Raw genomic sequence first — 12,637 nt, 5'->3', positions numbered from 1 at the left:
AGACAAAGGATTCCCAAGGGAAAAAGGAGACAGGATCAACTTTTTTCCCTTCTTCCCTTTAAGATGGGAAAAGCACTGAGAAACTCAAATTAACAAAAGTTAAGCTTTCATATTGAAAACTGAACATCATGGAAAAAGAACACAAACTGAAATTGTATAAAACTGTAATTATGTACCTTGGTCAATTAAAGGTGAAATCAGATACCAGTTTTTATTTGTTAAAAATTCCATGGGAATATTGTCACTTCTTAGCTACAAAGGATTCTGAGGTAAGTAATACACTGAAGTCAGTAGGAGGAGGACATAAATCTCACTGTTACCTTCTCATAGCCCTCTGAAAAAAATCAGCAGTTACCCATGAAAATGTAGGGTTTTCCTGTCTGAAAGCTGGGGCAGTATGTTTAAATCTTTACGTTTGTAAGTTTGTCTGGGTGGGATGGACAGACAGACAAACAAATGAAGGACCCTCAGTCAGAAAGTGCACTTCCATCTCTGACCAGATCTCTATAGAGTTTTGCAAATGCCAGTTCTCTGCCTCAGTTTACTCAGTATATGAACTGCAGAGAAAAACACTGAGGATATAAAAAGAGAAGAGACTCAAGATGTGTTTATGCTTTATGGAGAAGGATGTGAGGCCAAGCTTCCTTTCATTAATGGTTTCTGCTGTTGAGAACTGTGGACCTGTGACAGCCTAGACTTCTGCATCCCTTGGACATGTGCAGAAGAGGTCAGGCAGAGGTTCAGAGCTTGTTCTGGTGCTTGTGGTGCTGAGTCAACTTGGATTTTCCCTTCTGGATTTGTTTCAGCAAAACTGCTTCACTCAGGCTCTGCTTATGTGCATCCACACTTCTAGTGTGAGTATGGACATGTCATCAGAACATGCAAATGGCAATGCTCACTGATCCTTCACAAATCTAGATATTATTGATTTCTTAGAGCTGGACTTGAATGTGTCAGGAGTTTTCTGGGTGAATAGGGAATTGTACTTTGAGATGCTGCTGCCACCACATAGTTTACTTCAGATGCAGATATGCATCCTTGTAGGCAAGGGGCCACCTTACTTTGATAACCCATTTGGTATTTCACTATAACTGAACTTTTTAATAGTAAAGCTAATGAAGACATTCAAACCCATTTGTATTTATCTAGAAGGCTCCACACTATCCCTATTGAGAGTGACAGTGCCAGCTATTCATATCCCAGGACTGCAACAATTTAATCAACTTCTCTATGCAGCCCTCTCCCTAGGGGAAAAAAAATAAACATTCCACAAAATAGAAAACAACCTAGCATGAACTTCTCCTATGAAATTCTTTAACCTGGCTGCTAACATATCTTTATTCTCTATACAGATTTCCTGTTGATTAAATCAGGTTCATCTTTTCACAAGTTTTTATGAGGAATTCCATTGCCCTGTTCCCAGTTGATTTGAAAATTACGCAAAGCATTTGAAGGAGGACAGCAGTTAACAAATCTTTTTCTTTAGTGCTGTGGAACATTTTTGTCACAAGACTAAAGAACATCTCTTCAAAGGCTTATTTCCGAGCATGAAGAAGGAATTTCTGCCTCAGGAAATCATGGACCATCAGAATTCTTTCCCAGTTGTAAATTACACTTTTCAGCTTTGCTCTCCTGTAATGCAATCAACCCTAGAGAATCTAAGTATGGAGATATTAGTTAAATCCAACAATTAAGCAAAAAAAGTCCCTATAGTTTACTGTCAACAAAACTTAATTGTTAGGCAGAATTTAGAGATTGCCCCATGAGAAGGAAATGAAAGAAAAGAGGAAGAACATGTGGCAGATAATAGTCAAAGAGCTTAATCTCTGTTGATAAGTGCTCAAATACTTGTGATGCTGGTTGTGGGGAGGTCTGTGTAGAGCTCATATGAAGGGAGGCGCTTCTGGAGCTGGCTTTCCTGGGAAAGATGGCAGATGCATCGTTTGGTAGGCAGAAGCTGTCCTCAGGGTGTTTAATCCACGATGCAGTAGATTTTGGAGGTATTTCAGTGGATATATAGAAATAGTGGTGGGTGATAGGGAAAGAATTGTTTGAGAGATTGATTCATCCTCTCAGCAGAGAGATTTATCTAGCGGAAAGTCTAATGTGCTGTATTTCAGAGAATTTATTATAGATTACATAGATATACTCATAAAATCCAATGCTTTCTGTTCCAGATTGCTTTTCTCTATTTATTAAATAATATCAGTCTATGCTTTAGTGATTCAGCCTTCTTTTAGCACTTTTAATATTCAAATAGTATATTTTTTTTCAATTCACCAATTTCAAAATTCTACCAGCTGTCTAGAAATCTTTTTGTCTGAACAGTTTATTTTCTACTTTTGTTGGGGTAAATTTTTTTGTCTTTTTTTTCTTTTACCCGTCCTAGTTTTAATATGTTTTTAATTAGTCACTTATAAAATCAAATTGTTATTCAATGTGAAAATTTAGTCATAAAAAAGGGTTTCAAATTTTAGTAGCCCTATGGAAAAGTTTTGTATAGTCATTGATATAAAATAGTAAGAATTTTAAGAATAACTCCTTAACTTTTCTTTTCCAATTTTCCCTTTTTAAATCTGTTTTTGTAAAATTGTTACAGAGACATTTTTAACATTGGAAACAGTTCCATGACTCTCATTTGGAGGAGATTTTTGAATTATGTTGTACTTCTCTCATAAGCATAAAATAAATTCCAGTGGTGGTGTTTTTTTTTTTATTTTATAGTTTGTTCAGCTGTCTTATTTAAAGAAAGAAAAAAAACCCCTTTATACACTTCTAATGAATCAGCAGAAATGTTGTGGTATTTCCTTGTCCCAGATTCTCCTCAGGTTTCATCTATTTCAACATTTCTTTTAGTGAAGAAAACACTGTGAAATTTGAATATAGTTCTTCTGACTTGGCAGGTAATTAATGTAAGAACATGGAAATAACAAGCCTAGCAGTTGTAAAATTTAAGATCAATCAGAAGTTGCTTTTAACAAATTCATATGATGAAGTTAAGGTACATGGAGAGTGTCCTGGTTTTGGCTAGGATAGAGTTAGTTTTAAACTTAGTAGCTGATACAGAGCTGTGTTTTGGATTTACTATGAGAATTATGCTGATAACACAGTGTTTAGTTGTTGCTAAGTAGTGCTTACCCTAAGTCAAGGACTTTTCAGTTTCCCATGCTCTGCCAGTGAGGAGCTGCACAAGAAGGAGGGAGGGAGCATAGCCAGGGCAGCTGGCCAAAGGGATATTCCATATCATGGAATGTCATGCTGAGGGTATAAACTGGGAGGAATTGGCTGATAGCTGCTCAGGAGAGGGCGATTGCTTCTCAGGTGAGCAATTGTATTGTGCATCACTTGTTTCTCTTGGGTTTTGTTCCACATTCTCCTTTTGGTATCTTCCCTTTTTCTAACATTATTATCCTTAACAACATTGCTTCAATTATTAAACTACTTTTAAATGAATCCCAACTGTAATGTTGCTGTCTTGCATTCTGATTGGTTTTTAGCAGTGCTCCATTTTTGTTGCTAATATTTTTCCCTGTCAGAAACTGTAGTATTGATGAAATGTTTTCACAAAGAGTCAAGTATTCTGCTTAGCATGCCACAGTAGGGTTTGTGCTGTATGGCTTCTTAGTGTTTACTGATATATTTCGTATAAATAATTCAAGAAAGTGAATTTGAGTAATTGCTTCTCTGAGGAATACAGTCCATATCTTTTGTATTAAAATTTAAATGGATGTTTTCACATGTCCCAGGCTAGTACACCTGGGAATAAAGTAGTCAGTAGAACACGTGTGGTTTTGAGTTGTGCTGGTCACTTCTTTAAAGGGAGAGATTTTCAGCTTGATACAGAAACTATCACTGATTTCAGTGTGTCAGTGTTTATAGTTTATATTTCAGAATTATATTCATTTACATCAGTAAACATCCTTTACTAAATTGAAGGAAAAACAAGTCTACCCCTAAAAGATTCTATACCAAATTCAGTGCAAAACAAGGGATGTTTTTATGAAAAATATGCAATTATTGTAGGAAAAAATTATGTTTTGTTACATAGCTTCATTTTTTTTCATTCATGTCATTAATCTGGCAGCAATTATAAGTAATTACATTACTTCTGTATTTGAAAGTAAAGAAACCAGAATGGTGATTAGCACATATTTTGGTTGGATTTCTTTTTCTTGGCCATCAAACTCTTCATACTAAACTTAAAACCATGCAGGTTTGGAGTATTTCTGACATTAGAGGCATTGTTCTCTACAAAGTGTAACATTAATTGCAGGAACACCTATACATGTCTTGTATCCCTGTACATAATGCCTGCATTTCCAGACAAGAAATCAATGACTGTAAACATGTTTTGGGGTTTTGTTTTTTTTTTGAAGAACAGAGAAAAGTTTCAGGCAGACATGTAAGCATGTGTTTTCTGACATGTAAAAATTCTTCATTGGAAAATCCTTGATGTCACCCACGCTGAAAATCACAGGATCTAGCTAACCATGATGGTCCTACACCCCACTGAAGGAAACACCAAGTTCATTCTGTACAGAAGAGTTTTTGATAAGCATAATTGCTGCAGCCTCCGTAGCAATTAAGGTATAAAATATTCTGTGTTATTTATTCCTATTGTTCAGGCAAAAATCATTAATCAGTCCTATGGAAAACTGGAGTTTCTGTGGAAGGAAACTTGCTATAGCTTTACCCTGTGCCTGGTTGATGGAGTAAATGGCAGCTGTTGAACTTGTATGTGAGATGGACATTATGGAAGGGCTGGTGGAAAGCAAAAGAGAGCTGAGCAAGTCCAAGAGCCAGTTTCTAGGCTGTTCTAAGTGTTCCTCTTATGGTAAACAGAAAGAAGTTCCCTAAGGCATGCATTAACATGAGTGTTGTGCTTTCAGACACGGCAGTGAGGTTGGACCTCAAAAGAAGCTCCCCTGCCTTTCAGGGAGTTGTGTTGGATTGGTTGAGAACCTGGACGTGTCTCCATGGGCCAAAGTTTGAAGCTGAAATCAGTGTTGTTGATCAGTTTTGTGGCACTGATGCAATTTATTCTGACCTGAATACTCTCCAAAAACTGATCTTTCCTTGCGGGGAGGACTGGATGAGGTGGAATGAGATTGAGTCGTGAGGTTGGCGTGTAGGGAATTTGCCTCTGTGGTTTATTTCCTCCATCCTATATTAATTTTTCTTTTCTCAGCCAGGCTTCTGTAGAGCAGCTGAGGATTTTGGTGGCATGGGGAATTCCTGGAAATCTAAGTTGGTTAGCAATGTTGGCTGAAGGCTAAGTAATTTGATTTGTATAGTTTTTAACAAAGCTTTGCTTCCTAGTTTGGATATGTGGCCTGGTAGGAATCCTGACAGAACACTTAATAAACTTTCAAATCCAGAAAGGAAAACATGTTATAAAAAGGAGAGTGGAGTTCTAAGACTTATTATACTCAGTGGCTAGAGGAGGAGGATTTTTTTTCTAATTCTTTTTGTGATTAAATGAATGGTTTGTTAATGTCATGTTTCTAGTTTCTCTTATTTGTAAGGCCTGCTTTGTGTCTGGCTGAGATGGCCATGAATCTTGCCTAAGTGTATACATTAACAAAATGTATGCACAAATCTGAGTTGCCCAGAACAGGTCAAACTCTTAGAGGATTGCTGGAAAGTTCCTACCTGACATTGTATGTATTTTAACTGTATACTGTGTTGTATTCTTCAAAGAAATTTATCTCTGCATAAACAGGTCAGATCACTGTGTGTGATCTGTTTAGAGCTGCTGATCTTTATTTTGCCTACCAGCAAGCACATTTGATTATTGTTGTATATCAATATTCTTTTTTTCTATGTGATAGTCTTATTTTTAATACTGCTTTCCTCTTCATATACTTATCTATAGGTTTCTCACTGCCTAGCCTTCCTGAAGTACTTGATGATCACTAAAATAAAGTGTAAAAAAGTGAATTTATATTAAGCACTTCTGAAAAAGATAATACAAATAAGCTAATACTTAATTTTTCAGAAATTTGGATATTTTAATAGTATATAGGTGATCTTCCAGTGTATAATATCAGTTAACAAATAATACAGATATACTTTGATGACTTTTGTCATCAGCATCTGTATGCTGTTTGTTTTCTTGTAACCACAGTATTAGCTACATAAACTGGGAAAATGTCACTGTAAAAAGTTTAACTGTGAAAAACTAAGCAATGCAGGGATCTTTCCTTGTTTAGGACTCTGTTGCAGCAGAACCTAACAGGAAACTGAAGCAAGGAAGTACCTAGAAGGTTCTTTTTCCTTTTGGTGAAATATTCCCCATTATATGTCTATGTATTTCAGCTTCACATATATTGAGGTGAAGTCAGGACCTGACAGCTTCCCAGAGACCAGTGAGCCACCTTCAGAGGACTGCCTACCTCCCTTTTCCTGTTCCCAGATTACACTGGGATTAATTAGATCTACTATGTCCTCCACAGACTTCCCTTTCATAGGACAGAACTTGCATTTGAGAATTGTCCAGAATAAAAATGTAACCTTAAATTCTGTTGTATGTTCCATGATTGCTGCTATCTTAGGCACAAACTACATCTTCTTTCCTGTGGTCTGCCATGTCCATACTACATTTTTTCCATTCCTGCCATCTTATTGAGGACATGTATGTTTTGTTACAACTCTGATTCTAGGCTGTAGAGTCTGAGTCTCTGTTGCAGAGAAAGGATATCGGAGTTGGTAGTTTTGGTGTTAAAGTTGGTGTTTTTCCTTCTGATGAACTGTGTATGCAACAAACTTTGTAGACAGTGGTCAACTAAAGGTATTACAGATGAATAGATTGATCAGACCAGGGTGCACAGCATCATTACCTTTCTAGCTGTAGTAATTATAATGGTAAGCTGTTTATCACAAATATGCATATTAAATAATCACGATAATCTATAACTTTACAGTATTCAGCAGTGTTAGTTTTTGTAGGTACTGAGGCTAATGTAGTTAAGGATGATACAAATAGTAAAACTGGATGAAATTATGGTAGAAAATTTTGGTTATGTTAAATCAGTTATGCAAATACAATTTTTAAAAATCAATAAAATCGAATTATAAAAAATATAAACCTACTTAAAGATATAAAACTGTCTTCAATACAATCTAATCAACTCCAGAAATGAAACATCTCTAATTTGATTAAAATGACCCAATTGACCATAGTTGTTTTTTCTTGAGATCAATAAAAGTATTGAAGTTCGTAAGATGGAATGATAATTTTTCTTTCTAAATAGCACATCTAGCATTTGTAGTTTCTGACCTTTTTCAGGCACAGCCATTGATTCAGAGATTTGAGGGCTGATGTGCCTTGTACTTGACCAGTTTTATTCATATTATTGTTGCATTTTTCATCCCAATCTTCATGCTCCTGTTTGTTTTCTATTATTTTTTTCAATTTTATTATATATTCAGTCAGATTCTAGATCTTCCAACTCATTCTAGTTTTTTTCTAACAGAGGAGAAAATTTCTAGTACAAATTTTTAAAAGGCAAGAAAGATGTTATTGTACTTAGACCCTTGCTCATGGTATAGTCCATGCATTCAAATAATTCACAAGGAAGAGTCTGAGAGCAATGAAAGCTCTGGGACTGAGATTCTTGTCTTCCTTAGTGTCTCCGTGAATTTCTTTGTCCAGTGATGACACTCATATATGTAAAACAGGAAAAAGGAAAAGGTGTTGTCTGATTAGGTTAATGTGGGTTATTTTTAACCCATGCTTCTGTTCTTAGTAATTTTTTTTTGTTTTTCCTTTCTTTCCTCTCCTGACTCCTTTTTCTATCTTAGCTACCAACATCTCCCTCCTTAGCACTCATTCCATTGCTGTATATGTATGCTGTATTCCATATTGCTCTTTTTGTCTGAATTTTTTGTTTTCTATTTTTGTAATTTAACCCTTATAAATGATACATTGCTAGACACAGGAAGAGATTCCACTTACAGTCTAAAATTAGCTTTCTAGTCTAAAGTGGTCTTCTAGGCAACCTCTGTAATCAATAAAAAGATAAATACCACAGAGGGCAATTCATCACACTTTAAGCTTATGTTGAAACTGGAAGGATTAATTGCTGCCTGGGCCACCTGTCTCTTTGTGATGATTAAAGGGAGCGCCTGAGATGACAATCTGAAATGAGGTACCTGGCTCTCAGATGGCTAAAATTAGATGAAAAGTAGCTTACCTGATGTTCCAGGAGTGGTGTTGATTATGCATTGCTGTCAGAGGGTCTGTCCTACAGAGGTAGAAACTGCATAAAATTGGGATGAGAAGGCATGCACGGTTTGATTTTTTTTTTTAATTTCTTTTTTCCCTGAATTGATTTGGGATGGTACCAAGAGTTATATTGATTTTCACTAGTGACCAGCAATGCTGTGGTGTTCTAGAAATCAAAACCTTACTATTTTGTTAGAATAGTTAATATTTGTATAGTTCTTATGTGAACCTCTCAGCAAACTGCAGAATCCATTTCATTTTGGCGTGGAGAGTTAGAAGCTTTGTAGCATTTCTGACAAGGCTGTATAGCAACATAACTGGTTACAAATCCAGTTGCAGCAATTCAATTTTAAAATCATAAGGAACTAAGTTTACTGATAAGGTATCTACTATTTCAGTGGTTGTTACTAAATCGGGAACATCTTCATAAAGTGTGTCCAGATACACTTGATCATAAACAGTTGATAATTTTTAATGGATTCTGAACATAAGCATTTGGAATTTAAAAAAAAGAATTTGGAAATACATATAAAACTATTTACAGACAAATACAGTGTGTGAATATTTTGAGCAAAATGGTATATGAGGAAATAGTTATTAGTTACAAGTACCACTATAGGAAAACTGGTATATCCTGGTATTTAATATTTTGTATTTCATTCTGGTATATCTGGTATTTATTCTGCATTTAATATTTGCTCTTTTAACAGTGCTGTAACTCGCCACTGAACCAACGCATTTGGAACAGTTCATAGCATCAAAAACTTCATTCACATCAACTGATGCCATCTCAGCACTCTCCAGACACTGTGAACTGAAGTTAAAAATCTTTATGGAGTTTAGAACACCTGGGTCAAAAGGAATAGTCTTCTGATATACAAGGAGGACCCTTACTGCCAGTATGACGAGCCAGGAGAAATGGGTTAACCTTAGCCCTGGAGAGTTCTCTCAGCTTCAGAAATATGCAGAATGTAAGTAATTTAAAAAATATTTAATTTTATGGCTAAAGAAAAGCTAGGAGTATTTTGAATGTAGAATGTAAAATTTTTGTATTATTGATACTATTCACAGCTTAGAAAGAACACACCCAAGTTCATTGCTTTCTGAGACCATTGGGAAGAAAACTCTGTTTCACATTTTTTATATGAATAATCTTGTTTGTTTGAAATTATATCACCAAATAAATAGTAAACATAATAGAGCAGTTTTAAAAAAATCACTTTTGGAAATAGTTACTGCTTCTTGGGAAAATATTTTCAAGTTATTTTTCTATTTTTTTTTTTCAATATCTGAATTGGAAGATTTTTTATAGAGATAAAAAGTTATGTGTGTTTTTTTTCCATGCATTCTTATAACCTAAGCCTCGGTGCAATGTTTGCCAAAACATCTTCCTTCCTTATAGGGAAAAAAAGGCATTTGAGATAGTTCTTTACTTTTGGCTTCCCTTTGCTTCTCCAGTACTTCTTCCGCACACAGTAGTTCAGAGCCATTGTTTTAGTAGAACTGTTGATGCCAGCGAAATTACTTGAATATGTTTGTGTTCAGGTTTGTGTGTGTATGTTAATGAAAAATATATTTTCTTTCATGCTTCCTCTGCTCCTCTGCAATGAAAAGTTGCTAGTTTTTTGGAAATGTGAAATATGGCACATTTTTCTGTCAATAGTTTAATTTATGAGGCAATTAGGAAAAATATGTTAAAAATATATAACTTCTTGTGTATAATACTAAAGGAATAAACCGCAGATATGGACTTCAATTTGAATTTTTTGTGCTGTCTAATTTAATTTAACTAAAGGACTGAGTAACAGTATCTTTAATTGTGTGATCTAGGATTTTAAAATACAATTTAAAACTAAATTGAAACTAAGATTTTTGACTTTTATATATATTTTTATGTAACATGGCAAGATACAAAATGTTGTGACAACAGATATCTTTACTTATTACTAAATAATAATTATACAGAATTTTTTAAAGCTTGAATATATAATTGCTTTGCTGTTTCATTGTGTTTGTTGAACTTGGAAAGGCAATGAACTGAAAATCACCAAATTTCATTTGGTGACTTGGTAGAGATTGATTCACTTAAAAAATAATATTAATAAAAAAACCTGAAACAACAAAAGTCCTCTGTTAAGTGTCCTCGCCCGGCTGATCAGGGTGTCAGAAGGTGACACTGTGGGGAGGTTTGACTTTGGGGCAGGTGTCTGCCAACAAGTGATGAGCACCCAGCTGTGCCTTGTGCTAAGGAGTGGGTTTCACTGCAGGACTTTGGAATAAGTAGGGAATTCATAGAGGGGTGATTTGTTTTGCTTTTAGCCTCTGATATGCAGGCTTGTAATTCACTCTGCCTGTCAGTTTGGTGTAGAGATTTTACTTCTACTTACCTAAATTACAACATTATTTTAACTATGGATGTTTTAACTTTCTTGAATTTAAAAGAATACAGTATTTATAAATTCTATTTAATTTTGCATCAAGCTATAGTACTAGAGTACTACCAAAAGCCTATCTGCCTTGGATCATACTCCTAGTGGCCGATAGTCACTTCTGTCTAATCAATATTTCTTTTATACAGCTGTGGTAGGTAGATTGTGGCAGGATGCCAGTTGCTCACCAAACTGTTCTATCACTCCTCACTCTCTTCCCACGTTCTGCGGTGGGCTACATTCCATGGGAGACAGTCCTCCACAAACTTCTCCAGTGTGGGCCTTTCCCCTGGATGCAGTTCTTTGTTGATACAGAACAGATATTGTTAGCTGGTGAATGGGAAGAGGGGACGTGCTGAGCTGCCTTGAGCTAGAACCAGTAGGAAGTTCTTAAGTACAGAGGGATTTCAATGTCTGCTTTTCTTTGGAGCCTAAGTAAATTTGATTAAGAAAGTTTGCTTATCCATTTTAGGCACTTCATATGTCTATTTATGCAGAGAGTATTCTCTTTAAAATGCATTTGCTGATGTTTTGCATATTGACTTTCTGTGAGACAATGTTTAACTTAGGTGACAGCCTCTGCTCAGGGCACAAGCACATAACCACCTTGCAAGTCTGAAAGCCAGAGTTTGGATCCCCTTAGGAAGGGGTGACACAGTTCTCCTGCACAGCAGGGCACACTTGGAGGATTGAGAGATTTGGGTTTGAGTCTTTTGAGGTTGAAGGTCAGTCTGAAACCATGTCCTTGATCTTTCCCCTATTTGGAAAGCAAGCCTGTCTCATCTCTGCTTGTTTTATGAAGAAAACTTGCTGCCAAACTTTATTGAAATCAGCCACACCTGCAAGTGTTAAAATTTCTAAGAAGTATGGAGGAATTGTAAGAGACATTAAGTGCCTCTTCTTATCTTTAAGAAGAAATAGAGCTCAGGTGGCACCTAAATGAGCTGCTTCTCTTGGCATCAATTGACTTCAGTCATGCAGAGAAAATCTCAAACTATATTTAGATACAGACTGCACAGATAATAAGTACATCCAGAGTTGAGTCATATGTGCATATATAACTCATATAAGTGTGGACATTATAGATACAACTGTCTTGGACTTAGAGCATAAATTCCCTTTTTAGTCACCAAAGTATGTGTCTAGATATTTCACTGTATAAAGCCCTTTAAATTACTCCTGTGGATTCTAGTGCTCTGAGAAGGACAGGTGCTTTTCACTTGCTAGTTCAGTGTAGTTCTTTTTATTAATCTTCTGTGAGCTTGGTGGTTGTCTACTCTGGCAAGTATTGTTAAGCAAGGTCTGCTCTTAGCTCTGTGCGCAGCTACTGTCCTTGTAATCACTTTGAGAAGTTCCTACCACGTCTTGTCTGCCTGCTTTCTTCTTCACAAAGTTATAGTGTGATTCAGTGCTTTATCCAACTGTATTGTTTGGTGAACCCAAACCCTGAATGCAAAATTTCTTTCTTGAATATGTAATAGCTTTTCTCAGTTTCCATAAATATAACTGAACAGCAAAGGAGAATGAGTTCTCCATCATTTGTTCCTAATCAAAAATATTTACATCTAAGCAACACTCAGAATTTCATAGTAAGTGAATATCTTCCTGTAAATTAATCCAAGGAGTATCTGTAATTTTTTCTTACTGAATTATATTTGAGTTCAAGTCAAGGGAATTTTATGCTTTCAGTGTAGGACCCTTCTTTGTCTGCCTGCCATATCGAATAATTTGGGGCTTCAATGAATTTTTGGAACAGTTTAAATATTACTTAACAAAAAAAATATTTCTGAAGTCTAAAGAGTATATTACCTAATACTTGGCACTTTGCAGTTAATATGCATATGTGTGGTTTCGGAAGGATAATTATTTCCCAAGACAGTTCCTCTATGTCCTTCTACCCAGTCAAATTAAAAATCTCATCTCTCCTCTTGTTCCGAAGATAGAACAGTAGAATATACTTTTCATTACATCTTTGTCTTGT

General features: G+C 35.6%; 1 protein-coding gene across 9 annotated transcripts in view; it reads left to right on the top strand.

Moving 5' to 3' along the window:
- The window catches only part of DGKB (diacylglycerol kinase beta), a 332,324-nt gene that overhangs the window by 22,676 nt on the left and 297,011 nt on the right, over positions 1–12,637 (top strand). For all 9 annotated transcript variants that reach the window (XM_072925562.1, XM_030264748.4, XM_030264750.4 and 6 more), the window contains exon 2: positions 8,938–9,198. In XM_072925562.1, the coding sequence (XP_072781663.1) occupies positions 9,129–9,198 (70 nt within the window). In that variant the 5' untranslated portion in view covers positions 8,938–9,128. The remainder of the gene's footprint in view (positions 1–8,937; positions 9,199–12,637) is intronic.

Source organism: Taeniopygia guttata, chromosome 2 (assembly GCF_048771995.1).
Source record: "Taeniopygia guttata chromosome 2, bTaeGut7.mat, whole genome shotgun sequence".
Lineage (NCBI taxonomy): Eukaryota > Metazoa > Chordata > Aves > Passeriformes > Estrildidae > Taeniopygia > Taeniopygia guttata.
This window is presented reverse-complemented; position numbering and strand designations above follow the sequence as displayed.